This window comes from Dermacentor variabilis, chromosome 2, assembly GCF_050947875.1.
Source record: "Dermacentor variabilis isolate Ectoservices chromosome 2, ASM5094787v1, whole genome shotgun sequence".
Classification (NCBI taxonomy): Eukaryota; Metazoa; Arthropoda; class Arachnida; order Ixodida; family Ixodidae; genus Dermacentor; species Dermacentor variabilis.
This window is the reverse complement of record NC_134569.1, coordinates 14,219,421-14,233,607: the sequence shown is the minus strand read 5'-3', so window position 1 is coordinate 14,233,607 and position 14,187 is coordinate 14,219,421. Positions and strand designations below refer to the sequence as shown.

At 42.8% G+C, this 14,187-nt stretch overlaps 1 protein-coding gene across 11 annotated transcripts in view; it reads left to right on the top strand.

The window, feature by feature from the left end:
- The window catches only part of LOC142571381 (uncharacterized), a 98,194-nt gene that overhangs the window by 52,085 nt on the left and 31,922 nt on the right, over window positions 1-14,187 (top strand). For 10 of the 11 annotated variants that reach the window (XM_075679685.1, XM_075679683.1, XM_075679681.1 and 7 more), the window contains 4 exons: window positions 1,523-1,594; window positions 6,055-6,072; window positions 8,730-8,849; window positions 10,697-10,819. In XM_075679685.1, coding sequence (XP_075535800.1) covers window positions 1,523-1,594; window positions 6,055-6,072; window positions 8,730-8,849; window positions 10,697-10,819 — 333 coding nt within the window. The remainder of the gene's footprint in view (window positions 1-1,522; window positions 1,595-6,054; window positions 6,073-8,729; window positions 8,850-10,696; window positions 10,820-14,187) is intronic. The other variant, XM_075679678.1, reaches the window with a different exon arrangement.

Below are 14,187 nucleotides of genomic sequence, written 5' to 3'. Positions count from 1 at the left end.
TCATATGTTTGAATTACAAGTGGCTCCTTGCAAACCCAGCTTTCAAATCACACATTGTGTGACTAAGAGCGACTGCCAGAGCAGCGTCATGTTAGTGTAAACTCCGACAGGATCCTATCGAGCTCTGTAGGCTGCATGCTTTCGGTGCTCCAAGAAGTATGGTGGCTTGATGGACGCCGCCTTCCCGTGCGAGCCAGGGGAAAAGGGGGAGGGAGTGAGCTCGCGCACGCGAGAGGAGAGGTGAGAAAGTCGGGGGGGGAGGGGGAGGGGGGCACTTATCTCCACTTTTTAACGTGGCCATAGCTGCACATGGCCGTCAGCACGGCTCAGCCACATACACAGCCTGCATGTCCTGTTTGAGAGGCAATTTGCTGCGTTTGCAAAGCCTGGGCATGGCATGGCATGGCAAGATGCCATGGCATCATGTGTGCTGTCTCCGCTATGTTTAGTACTGGAGTTTGCATACTCTTGAATTTCAGAGGCGCATAGAACAGAGAGGCAGATGAAGCATTCGCTCCCTGCTCCCGGCGCTTTTCATGACAGGGTTGACCCCACTGTGGGCGGCACTATCAGCCACAGGGGCAGAGTGGACATAAAAGTGTAACTGGCTTTGCTTGATACCGCGGATGTGAAGATAAGGTTGACACCGCATGATACTGTCTCTTTCGTTCACAATTCTAAAATTCAACAAAATGATCACCTTTTTCTAAGCAAATTTGCTTTTTCCGGTTGCCTAGTCATTCAGAAAATTTTGCCTCTTCTGTTTAAGAAAAAGCCATCAGCTACTGTACTTAGTTGTACCGAAAGTGGAGTTTCCTTATAACAAAATTTTGATATAATGAAGCAGATTGTTGGTACTGTATTAGAGACTTAACAGTATCGAGTTAACTTTATGGTGCTCTCTGATACTTTCTAGTCACGTGCATAATCAGTTAATATCAACAAAAAGCATAGGCCATGAAGCAATGAAATGTTTGCATGGCTTAATTACTAAATGGCACACACCACAAAGACAGTCAATTTAGTGTAGGCAAACTCTGAAGGACAGCAGCAGTACCAGTGTAGCAACTTTTGGTAGGGTCATAAACTGTTTGTTTAAAACAGCCTTGGAAGCTGTATTACTTGTCTTATTTTTTTCTTTAGTAGGAGAGGTACTGGAATACACTGGTAATAATTGTCTTTGCTATCGGCAAGATTGTAGAAAAGGGGATGCTGTTTGTCATTGCAGCAAAAATATGTCTGTGCTTTGGTTGAACACAGAATGACAAGAAGTTGGCACTGCTGCAGCTGTTAGTTTAAATTTGTGACTCTTCTACTAGTCTTAGATTAGTACTTTTATAGGAGAGAGAGTGCTGTTTCTTTTGACCAGGTTTGGTGATGATAGCTTGACTTCTGCCATTAGAATGTTGCTGTAATCAGGCATTCTGCACTATTCGCAGGCCTGCTCCTTTGAGATGCCCCATTTTTAGAATATAATCTTGGTTGGCTGTTCCTAATGCATACATTGCTGGTGCTCTTGCAGGAAAGAATACCCCAAAGAAGATTATGCAACAGCTCTGCGGAAGGCCCAGTCGTCCAAGTGGGCCTACAAGAGGTGTGTGTACGCCTTGTATGGCAGCTCATTTTTTCTGTGCACTGTAGCAAAAGCCCACATATAACAGTAGCAATAACATTACAACACTTCTCAGGACCTTGCTACGAGACACTGGTGTGACACAATGCACAGTTTGGTTCAGCAAGCATATTACCAGATCTTTAATTTCCTTAATTTATTCTTTATACTGTTGAACTGGAATCATGTTGTCACTCCTGCAATTGACTTACGAGCAGGTGTTGGAAATTCTGTTGTCTTTGTGTGTCTAGTGCGGCATTTTAAGTTTTACATCAAAGCTGTTAGCCTCTTGGTGGTCGGCATTTTTTGTGTCCGTCCGTGAACAAAAATTGTCATCAGCAATGGCTCGTGCCCCCCTAAGCAAGCAAAAATGCAATGGCTCATCCCCCTCATAATGCAGAGGCTACAAGCACTCGGCAAAGTGAAGCGAACAGTGCATACATTCATTGAAATCAGCCATACAACACACAGAGAACAGCATACGTTTCAATAAAGAACAAGCTCAAAACAAGCATCCGTACCATCAGTAAAGCATTGCCTACCCCCTCAGCAGTTGTAGTGATCGTTTTGCGCTGGACATCCACTTTCGTATGGCCGTAATGGCAATTCAATTTTTAATTCAAAATTCTGCAAGGTGTCAGCTTGGCTGTCCATCAATTATTCTGGAGTGATACTCTAGGCTGATCACCTTCAGGAATATTGTTTTCAGCGGATGTGAACTGGTTCAGCTAGCGGGCACAATGCACGTCTCTCCAGTGAGATGTCAGGCCAGATGCCATGTCATGCAGAAAAATTATCCCAGAATGTGATAAACCCCAGGAATACAGCCCCTGTAGTGATCCTGCAGCAATATAGTGCATGCCTACATTATTGCCATAGAGCGGCCTGTGCTTCTGTAGCCCTCATTCCTTAGAGTAAAACGTACACTTTGCTTGTACAGTCGAACCCGACTATATCGAACCCATTTACATCAAATTATTCCACATATCGAACAATTTCTGGACACGGTAAAGTTACAATGAGTATATATAGCAAAAATTACGCTTACATCGAACAAAACTAGTAGCGACTCCCGATATATCGAACGTCAAGCGGCGGAAAGTGCCCCCGGAAGTTTGCTTTCCCTCGCGGTGACGGGAAAACCCGGCGGCGCGGCTCCATTCAACCGCTCTCCCTACGTGACCGCGCTACCTCGGAGCCGCCGACACCCCCCTACAAAAAATGATCCTGGCCCACCCGCCGCAGCGCTTGCTCAGACAGCCAATCAGAGGCTCTTGTGCCCTCGTCGTGCAAGATGGCGGAAGTGCGAGTTGTCTCGCTGCTTATCTGATTCATTGTGTGCGCCTTCTCTCGTAGTGATGCCGTGATGAAGCGGCAGAATTCGCCTTTCGTTGTGAAGCTTGAAATCATAAATCGGGTCGAACCCGGTGACAAGTCGGATGTCCCCGCAACGTACAAGATTCCGAGGTGCACTCTCGGCACAATCTTGAAGGGGGAAATTAGGGCTAAAGCAGCCTAACTCGCGACCCGGTGCCCGTGGCCTCCGATGCGTACGCACGGCCGTGTACGATTGGTTCATCCAAAATAGCTTCAGCCGTACCTACTTCCGCGTGCTCGGTGATGACTGTAAATTCTGATTAATGCGACGAAGCCGTTGCCGTTGTTGCCGAAGTTTGGAGCGAGCTGTCAGAATTTCCGGAAGCTGTTGACAAATCAACGGTGGACGAGTTTGTGAGCGCAAATGATGGTGTCGCGACCACGGGAGAGCCCGGAAACGAAGACTACATTGCCGACATCGTGAGCACAAGTGAAAATGGGCACAAGGAGGAAGGCAACGACCGTCTTTGGCCCACATCCTCCGAAGTGATTGGTGCGCTCGCACTAGTCCGGTGCTTCTGCGCGAATGCGGAATGTTGCGGCCTCAGCTGCTCAGACTCCTTAAACAAAGTGGAAAAGTGCATGCCTCGCACGCAGCGAAATTGCCCAAGCAGAAGAAAATGCAGGACTATTTCGTGCGAAACTAAGCTAGTTTCAACAATAAAGTGATTTTATAAATGGTATGTGCTTTTATGACATCCAATTATTTAGCAGGCCTATATCGAATTATGCTCTATATCGAACTGACAGGCGTTTTTTGGCGAGTTCAATATATCCGGGTTGGACTGTACTTTAGTGTCCATCTTCTTTTGATATTTATCTGTCTAACTTGCTGGCATTAATCTGCAAAAGAAGAAAGGAAAAAATAGAATAAAACAAAAGTATAGCAACAATGCAGAATCTTGGCACAGGTGGCTCTAAAAGGCTACATAATTTCAAGAACATCTCTGGACAGCTCCCACTGCTTGTTTGAGGTCCTTGCACATTTGGCATGCTGATGTTTAAGTTGTTAGGTGGAGCTACTGTCCCACTGCAATATCTAAGTTTCATCCTTAACATTTAGTATTTTGTCTGGGAAGGATCTGCTTTCGCAAGAGCTCTGCATAGGGAAAATGTGCACACACAAACTCTCACACCATTGTTTCTATCTGAACAAACAACAGTCTAGGTTGAGTGGCAGACATTTAGAATGTTATTGAGCTTTACAAGTGCATAGACCAGCTGTGAAAGCTCAATTTACCGCAGTGCAACTCAAAATATTGATTGATCAAAGGCTCACTTGTTGAGCACTGTGAAGTCATGTCTGCAGGAAGTGCCCGCGCTCTCATAGAAATGTATGTCATGTGACATGGAGCATTACGTTTTTGATTATGATGTGCTGACGCAGAGCACGGACAAAAGTCATACACTCTAACCTCGTTATAACGAAGTTAAAGGGGAGCTGAAATTATTTCGTTGTATCTTACTTTGTTATACGTATCTATTATAGCCCTTTACTGTAATATATGCCCAATGGGGTGGGCACAATTGTAAACACGGAATAAGAAGACTGCTTTGCTGCCCTTGGAAGCGCTAGGCTTGTGGCCTCTGCAATTGCACTGGTGCCAATGTGACCTCCAAGGCCACACCTAGCTGCCAGCCGGCACGGCACGCCGCAGCTACAGGGAGAAGCGAATGCGTAAATCTTTTGCACCACCCCACATAGCGACGCGGCTCGTGCAGGCAGGCGTAGGCATGGCCTGGGCGTGACCCCAAGATTATTTGGGTAGATATTGGAGGCCAGGCTTAGCTGCAGCTGCCTGCACCCCACGCCGCAGAAAGAGAAGGGAATGCATTAATTTTTTGCACTGTCACACGTAGCCACGCAGGCTTGTGACATACGAAATTACGCTGGGAAGATCTCGGGAGGCCACCCCCAGGTGCGCCTGCCTGCGTGGTGCGCCACGCAGGATAAGTGAATGCACTTACCTTTCGCACTGCTGCACATAGCCGCGCAGCGCAGTGAAGCTTGCGCAGCCAGAAATATGCTAGGGAGAGGTCAGTGGAGAGGAGCGATAGTGAGCCACTCCTTGTGCGCAGCAACACGCAGCATTGAGAAAGACAAGTGTTACTCGATGGCGTATTTCAAGTGGGGAGGCGGGAGTGTTGAACTGCCGCGGTGAATGAGTGCTGAACCCTGTGAAGTGCAATGTACTTGGTGCACAACAGCTGGGTATTTTTGGGGGTTTTGGAGACGAACCTAGTTGTTGTATCCACTGGGAGTACAATTTCATTTCTTTAAAACCAGGTTTTAAATATGTGGTTCTTTATGGGAATTTCAAGGGGAGTTTTATTTACTTCGTTATATCAGTTTCATTGTAATGAGGTTTGAGTGTATTTTGAGGAATGTGAGCAATTCTTAGGGCCCTGCGACATGTGTTGGCTGGGACATTGCTTAGTCATGTCTTCTGAGCAGCAATCTTGGATTTATGGGATGAGGAGGAGGAACAAAGCTTCCACTGTGAGGCAAGAATCTCTCCCTGGGCAAATAGTTCCTTGTGGCCAGTAATAATAATCTAAAAAATGAAACTTGACGGTTAAGACTTGGCAAGTGCATGTATGGGGCCCACAAGCTCTGTGCTTTTCTGTGTTAAACAGGAGATGGAGCTGCCATTCTGCATGGCAAGGTGTGGTGGGAATAGCTTTACACTTCCTGTATTATCAGTCTACAGCAGGCACTGATTATTGGCAGCCTTATTATGCAGTTGTGTGAGGCTAATTGCTGCATTTGAATAATGCTGTTTCTGTGGATGTCTACTAGTTATCCAAAGCAGAGACTGATTCTTGTATTACTTGGAATAATTGATCGGATGGCCAGCCATGTGCTTGGCATTACCACTCTGCACATGTGCATGTCATTTGTCATATTTAGGAACTGCTCAAGCAGTTGTCATGTTATGTGTGGGCTTCACTGCAGTTTTATAAGGGTTCAAGTGGCGGCGGGGTGTTTTTCCTTTCTTGTTGGTAATGGAATATGTCTCAAGCCTACAAGCATTAATTTTGCTTTTCTTTTTTAACTTCCACAGATGTGACGTAAACAGCTTGTAAGTTTCACTCTTTTTGCTGGTAGGGTCCTCATGCCCTGCAAAATTCTGGCCAGGTAATGCCTTGGCACTGTTACCTTTGGTCGCTGCTTAATCTCTGCACCCGACTTGTGTGCATCTGTGTTACTGGTTCCCCGTGGTTGATGCTTGGGTGACTGGCTGGGTTTTGTCCCCTCCTCTTTCTTGTCAGCCTGTTCCTCCTCCTCCTCCTTTACACTTTGTAATCAGTCAAGCACCCTTTCTGCAGCAGCTCGGTGCTATTCTAAAAGCTCATAGGGGATGGGCTGCAAAAATTATATGTATTGGTATAAGTGCCAAACTGATAAGAAAACTAGGACAAGTTATTTTTGCACACCCATAAATCTCTGTGCATCTTTGTTTATTCTGAGAGGATAAGTCTGAAACACGGTAAATGCAAGTTCCAACAGGATCGCCAGTCTAACCTTTTGAAAAACGTTTACTGATGCCATAGGACTATGGTCAGCCTGCATTGACCGAAGCATTTGCATAGTACATATTTTGTTTTATGCACCCTTCTACACTTCCTACAATTTCAACAGTCAATAGTACATGTAGCTATTTACGAAATTGGAGAATGATTGTCAAGTGCTTTTTTCCAAAGTACTCCGGGGGTCTCGTATCACGCAGGAGTACCAACCACCCCTAGTTTGGGCTTAGTGAGCCACACAAGGCTGTGTCGGGTGTCACCTCACGCAATTTGGCGTGCGCGCTCAGGCCGCAAAAGTGCGAGGGCACTGAGCACTGCGCATGTATGAGGACACGGTATTGCCCTTAGTTGGCGGAAACCATTTGTTTCTGGCAACACACAAGACTGCACAAACGCCTGATCCCGAGCCAGCGTTGGAATCTAAGGGCTCCCGTGCCAAGGGCAAAAGATACAGGAAGGGGTGCTGCTAGCATGTTGCTGCTAGATGATGACTCCCACTGACACGCCGCTAGGAAAAATCCCTGCAGCTATGCTGCTTACTCTCGCAATAACCATTGGGCCCACTCGCAAGAGCTCGGGCAATCTCCGTTGGCTTGGGCCTCTGATAAGTGCAGCTCAGAGCAGTATGGCCATGCGCGAGCACTAGACACTGCTCTTTGGCTTAGCGCCTGGAAAGGATCAACACAATGTTCACCGTACGTGCAAAGGCACCTACTCAAGTCCGAGACACAAAGGGGCTGGTGAACGAGAGGAAAATATGTACGTATCCAGTGCTGTCCCGGAGAGATTTCCCTTGGGCTTGCTTTCCCGACAGCCACTGCTGACAACCGTTGCAAGTGGGAGGGGAGAGGCATAGGGATGACAGAACAGGTGAATGCCCGCACTTGGGCACCAGGGCATGCCTCAATCTCCACAGTGCTTACTTCCGTGAAAAACTTGAGTACTTCTGTAACCAACATATTGGGCTGTTAAAAGAAAAGCCGACCTTGAGCCAAAGCGCATCATCAGCACGAAAGATACAAAAAGGCTACAGCTACAAACCCTCAACCTTTGGTGGGAGCCGAACCATGACCATTTGTGGTAGTTGAACTGATGACCTTTGGTGTTAATGAAGGCGAAGTTAATTCAGGCACAGGTAATACAGATAGTTAAGGCACTCGAACCCATGACCTTGTATGGGATTCCAACCTTTGGAATTAGGACGGATGACTAAGCAAATTAAGAGGATGAGTAAATGAACTAAGAGGGATGACTAAGCGAAGTAGACTTAAGTGAATCAAGGGGGATGTGTACAATTAAGTGGGATGTGTGCATCATGTGCGAGTCTTCAATGCATCTGCACTTGGGCTTTCGCCTTCAAGTCGTCTTGGGGATAACATAACAGACCCTGCATTTATTTTTTCCAGGTGATCTTAACATTTCTGAAAAAAAGTATCACTGCTAGAATTCATCTTTACCCGATGCAGCAGTGATTCAACTGAAAAAAAAAAAATGCATACTTCAGGATGCACTTCTGACATTTTAAGTGCAGCGTAGAGTGGCCTGCATATCTCCCCATTGTTATTTGCACAGTGGTTGAAATGTTGAGGATTAATAATCTGTTCAAAGTGGCTTGTTGGCATATTGCCATCTCCACAGGCAGTTTAAAAATGTTTCAGTTGTGTTTGGAGGCAGATTAAGCTAAAATTGACGTGGCTCATTTGGCTGTGCTGTATAACTTCTGGTATGCACAAAGAATTATGAAAAGCTACTGGGAGAGAGCACTAAATTGAGGAGTCTTCGATATTTGTGAATTAAAGCAAGCGAAGCCCATCACTCTTGAGTTTGGGTCAGATTACTTGTGGAACGCTGTTTTTTTTTTAAAGTGTAATGTTATGTACATATGGGGTGACATAGTACACTGCATTAAATAAAGGAAAAGATCCTGTGTAAAGACATTGATGGTAGACTTGTAGTTTGTACACAAAAGATCAGTGTAGTCACACACATACACTTATCATAGATATGTAATGAAAATGATGATGACACATATGCCAGAAGGGAATATGCAGATGCAGTGGAAGAGAGGGCCTTAGTAAATAAACTATGGTCGCCTTAGCCAGTGGGGTGTGCTTTACTGGTTTACGTTGCAATATTGCTACCACTACCTGTTCCTTCCTGGGTCACTGCTTGCTCATTGTTGCATGTCCTTGCCTTCTGCCAACTACAGCTTGAAAGACGGAGTGATGCACTTCAAGGCTGGCAACCACAGTGAGGCATTTGCTTGCCTCAACAAGGCCCTCCAGATTGACCCCGAGAACGTGGAGGCCCTGGTGGCACGGGGCGCTTTGTGAGTGTTCTTCCCAGTGACTTTATATGAGCAGCCACATTTTGCGATTGCTGTGTTTACCCGGTTCCAGTATCCACCTAACCTTGTTTTCTTATAAATGGGTTTGAATATTACCTCCACATTAAAACTGCGTGCAAAAGGAAAACGTATTTGCAGTTTTAGCACCTGCCTAGTGTCAAAACCAGTATCACCACCAACACCACGTTGCGACAGAACACATTCTCATTTAGTTTCCTGTTCGCGACTGTGCTCAACTCTTCGTTTTGGACTTCCTTTTCCTAACTAGCTAATGGCTAGAACATGCCACTTTCATTGCGAAAGCAACAAACTAAAGTGAATATAACTGGAAAAATTGGCAGTGTTTATTAGGTCTGTAGGCCACCATACTGTTCACAAAGGTTGTGAAGTCAGCAAGAAATGATGAATGTTAAATGCAGTTAATGGCATAGTGAACACCAACAAAATGCTGCTAAACAGTGGTGAAGCTGTAAAATGAGATTTTATATATTTTATTTTTCTGTTTCCATTGTGTGATGTCTGCTTTTGTTAACAGTTGGTAACCACTGAAGGCACTGTCTCTGAATGATTGATTGTATGCAAAGTCAGCCTCATTTGTCATCGTTGAAAGGAGATGACTGGTTTAGTGGCTGTTCCAACTAAAAGTCTGGCTTTACTCACTACTGCTAATAGCAGGTCGCATGGTCTATACTATTCAACAGATGCTACTCGGGAAAAAAAAGTGTACTAAAGATTTGAAGATACTGCCATTCTTAGAGCTTTTCATGTAAATTTTAAATTTGCCGTTAGTTTTTCTGTAACTGCTATATTTCTTTAGTTATCTCCTACACAACTGCAAAATGTGGTGATCTTTGGAGGCACTTCCTTGTGAATAAAATCACAAGAAGCATCCTGCCGTACCCTATTTAACTTATTTATGTGCCGATATCTATTCTAACAGTTTGTACAATTACTAGAACTATGCAAAAAAAATTAGGACACTTTAACAAATTTTTTCACAATTCCACGAAATATAACCTTGCACTTTTGCAGCTACTGCCAAGAGATATTGCTATTTCGAGGAGATATCAGCATTCTACTTATCTTGAAGCATATGTATGCCAATTCTTGTTAGTATAGGACAATTATAAGTGCACAAGGTTATTCTCATGGGATTGCGAAAAAAATTGGTTTACTAATTTTTTTCTTGCATAGTTTCACTAATTATATGTGCAGTTTGGAGAGATATCTGCACTTTGCAGTCTACAAAGAGCTAAATAAGCTACGGCATCATGCTTCTTATGAAAATTTAACGCACAAGGAAGTGCCTCCAAAGATCACTATATTTTGCAGTTGTGTAGGACATAACTAAAGAAATATAGTAGCTACACAAGAACTCACATGTTTGAAGTCTGCATAAAGAAACTCCATGAATGCCAGTATTTTCAACTCTCTAGTACCTCTTTATTTATTTTTTTTTTTTTTTTAAGTAGCATCTCCTCTTCATTATGCAGAAGTTGCTAACTTCTGTGGCTTTGAGCTTCAGGGAATGGTTCTCATATAACCACCTTGTATACTTACATGGCACTGTGTGCTGTTCAAAACTAAGATCCTATTGACAGTACCTGCTCTGAAACAGTCACTAGAGTGCTGGGAATTCAACTAATGACCAAGCACTGTTTCAGATGTTATGAATTACTAACAGAAATGTTTTTGCATGTGGATACTGAAGCATAAATTTAGAAAAATTTCAATAAAAAGCCCGTCCAATTCAAGCATGCTCATGGAGTGGCTGTTGTGCTGTGCTCCACACTAACGCATTGTTTTCTTTGTGGTGGTTGGTTCCCCAGGTTTGCGAATAACAGTAACTTGCGACGTGCCCTAGAAGACTTCGAGCAGGCACTGACTTTGAATCCAAACCATCCCAATGCCCGCAAGTACATGTCCGAGACCCTGGTTGCCCTCGGACGCTAGTGAGTACAGCCTTTCATGCCCATTTTGCCGAAGTGCTTGTGTGTCCTTTGAAGTTGTGATATTGGTTAGGTCCGCCTCTCAGTTGGCTGCTGCTACACTTAAAAATATGCCCTTCAGGTTATCATAAATGGCTCTTCACTAGCTTTTTAAGCCAAATGTGCATTGACTGTGCTGTACTAATCAGTCTCAGTTCGTGTCATTGTTGGCATAGTATTCTTACCATATTTACTTGATCGTAATGTGCACCTTATTTTCATACTTCGAGAACTTATGCAGTGCAATGCATAAGTTAGCAATGCCTATCATTCTTCATCGTAACAGTAAGGGTGATCCACTCTCAACTGCACATAGAGAATTTATTGTATCCAATCTAAGGTGAAATGAACATCACTCTTCATTGCATTCAGAGGTGGCCTTATCACTACCAACAGCCCAGAAAATGTCACCTTCAGTGGCATTCGAGAAACAGTATTTCTAAAATTGCTTGCAGACGACAGCAGCCTGACAAATTTCAGGAGCAGGCAAAATGCTACAGTTCCCGCAGCTATCACAATGTGTGGACTAGATTCTACTGCAGAAATTTCTAATGCTGAAGATGATAGCTTGTCACTATAGTAGTTTTGCTTTCAAACTCTCACCTAATGTGCATGTCCTCTCATGTATATTCTTCTGGGCAGTAAAGGTCTTCCAGAATTGAGTAAACAGGGTAGGTTCATTATTAGCTCAGGCCTTCGAAAGTTCCATCAGTAAAAATATAGTATGAAAACTAAATTCATGTGCAGTTAATGTTAGTCTGCATTAGTTGGCAACACACCTTTCACTTTATAACAGATTTAGGGCTGTGTTGTGACTATTTCTAAACATGCAGAATCTCATGTTTACAATCGTGGAGTATTATAGAAGCATGGCATAAAATTGTTTTAATGACCACAAGCTTTCATGTGTAGCAGTGGTACATCTTCGATTTTATAGCTCCCAATAATTGGCTCATTAGCTACTAGGCTGGCGTTAATTGTTGCCCAGTATCTTTACCATTTATTTGTAACTACCATTGGGTTTTCCTTTTTAGTAATATTCCAGCTATGGTATTCAGCTTGTACTACTACCATATGATTACACATCAATGGATTTAACAGTCATGCTTGATAAGCTTAACACAGCTGTTGGTTAGAAGTTCTTGCTTAATTCACTTCAGAATTTCATTATCGTTATTTATACAATACTGCAGACCTTGCACAGGTCCAAGCAGCGTGTGTACGAAAGCATTTGAATAGACACATGAAAAAAAAAAAAAAAAAACATATGTCAACCAGTAGTAGGTACGATGGGGATGGCATTGAGTTCCAGTTGGCATTGAGGTGCAGTTTCTGGAATAAAGGAATTCTTGAACACTTAATTACGTGCAAAATGTGGGGTTAAAGTGTGAGTTTGTTGGTGCCGGGTGTGTCTAGTTGTTAAGGGTTTAATATATATTGATGGCTCAATGATAAATTTATTACTAAAAAGTGCTGAAAGAAAGTGGAGGCAAAATTTTTTTCTTCGTAAAGCTAGTAACTGTATACCATTTGTTACCATATGTTCCGTGGGAGAATCATACAGCGAAAATTTAGAAAAATAAATCGAACTGCTTTTGTCTGTATTCTTTCAGGCTTTTTAATGTTAACTTCAGTATAGAGATCCCGGACTATACATGCATACTGAAGTATCGGCCGAATAAAGGGTGTGTAGCAGAGAAGTTTTACACTAGCCAAGGCGTTTCTTAATTTGTGTAGGAGTAGACAGAGTTTATGAAAGGCTGATGTGCATACGTTGTCACTGTGAATGCTCCACGATACATTGCTAGTAATGTTGACTCCCAAGTATTTGTAGTTAGTAACCTCTTGTAGGTCTGACGAACCTAACTGATAAGCGTGCATTAGTGGATAAGCGTGCATTAGTGGGTTTATTTTACGTGTAATTCGTAAATAACTTTCTCAGTGTTCAGGAGCATTCCCCATATGTTGCACCAATCCAAAATCTTGAAGTTCAAGTTGATCATTATGGGAAGTTGTATTTCTGTACAAAACACAATCGGCAGCGAATAGTCTGATGTTTGAGTCAACTGCATTTACAAGATCATTAAGGGGAGACACTCCTCGAAAAACATTATTTTAAATATTTGTACTAGAGATTTGAAAATCAATCCACACTTATAATGCATTACAAGCGCATTTCGAATATGTCATTAGTTTCTTTGTAGCTGTTATAGTTCTTGATCAAGGGTCCTACACAGTGGCAAAATAGAGTAATTTTGTGGGCACTTTTTTGTGTAATAAATTTTTGCAAAAAGCTTTGTGCTGTAGCTTATTTAGCTCTTTGTAGACTGCTAAGTGCCAATATATTTTCAAACAGCATCTACAATTACTGGAAATATGAAAAAATAAAGAAGTTAGGACACTTCTACTAATTTATACTAATAAAATTTGGCACACATACTCTTGAAGATATGTACAGTGCTAATACCTACTTGAAAATGCAATATCTCGCTGCAGTAGTTGCAAAAGTACAAGGTTATATTTCAGGGAATCGACAAAAAAAATATAGTTGAAATGCTGTAATCTTTTTGCATAGTTCCATTAATTGCACATGCTGTTTGGCTAGATATCGGCACTTTGAGATCTACAAAGCATTAAACAAGCTACAGCATGATGCTTTTTTGTTAAAATTTAGGACATAAAAAAGTGCCCACAAAGATTACTATATTTTGCCATTGTGCATCACATACCTAAAGAACTAACATCTACAGAAAAAGTAATGGCATATTTGAAATCTGCATAGAAAACTCTACCATTTTCTGAATTTTGAAGCCTTTAGTACAATTAATAATAAAAAGTTGTCTCAAGGAGTGTCTCCCCTTAATGTACAAAAGGAAAAGCAACGGTCCAAGTATGCTTCCTTGCGGTACTCCTGATGTTACCGGTAGATAGTCCCAACTGTTGCCTGTCGATCACAACATACTGTTTACGATTGCTTATGTAATCAGTAATCCAATGTATAATAATAGGTGGAAACATGACATTTAATTTTGTTATGAGTGAATCATGAGGTGAGGTACACGGTCCACATCTATAATAACAAATGAAAGCATGGAATTTTTTAATTTTGTGAGTGAATCATGAGGTACAAATGTCCATTCCCTGTTCCAAAATACTGGAATTCTACCAAGCAGAAAAGGTTTATGAATGCCCACCTTAGTCGCTTAGTGACCATGGCAGTTTTCTGCCAAGCTTGAGGTTGCGCTTTGGCTTCCCTGCTGCCGCTGCAGCATTCTGATGGAGGTTGGATGCAAAATATAGTGAAACGCCTGTGTGCTAAGCTTTAGGTGGAC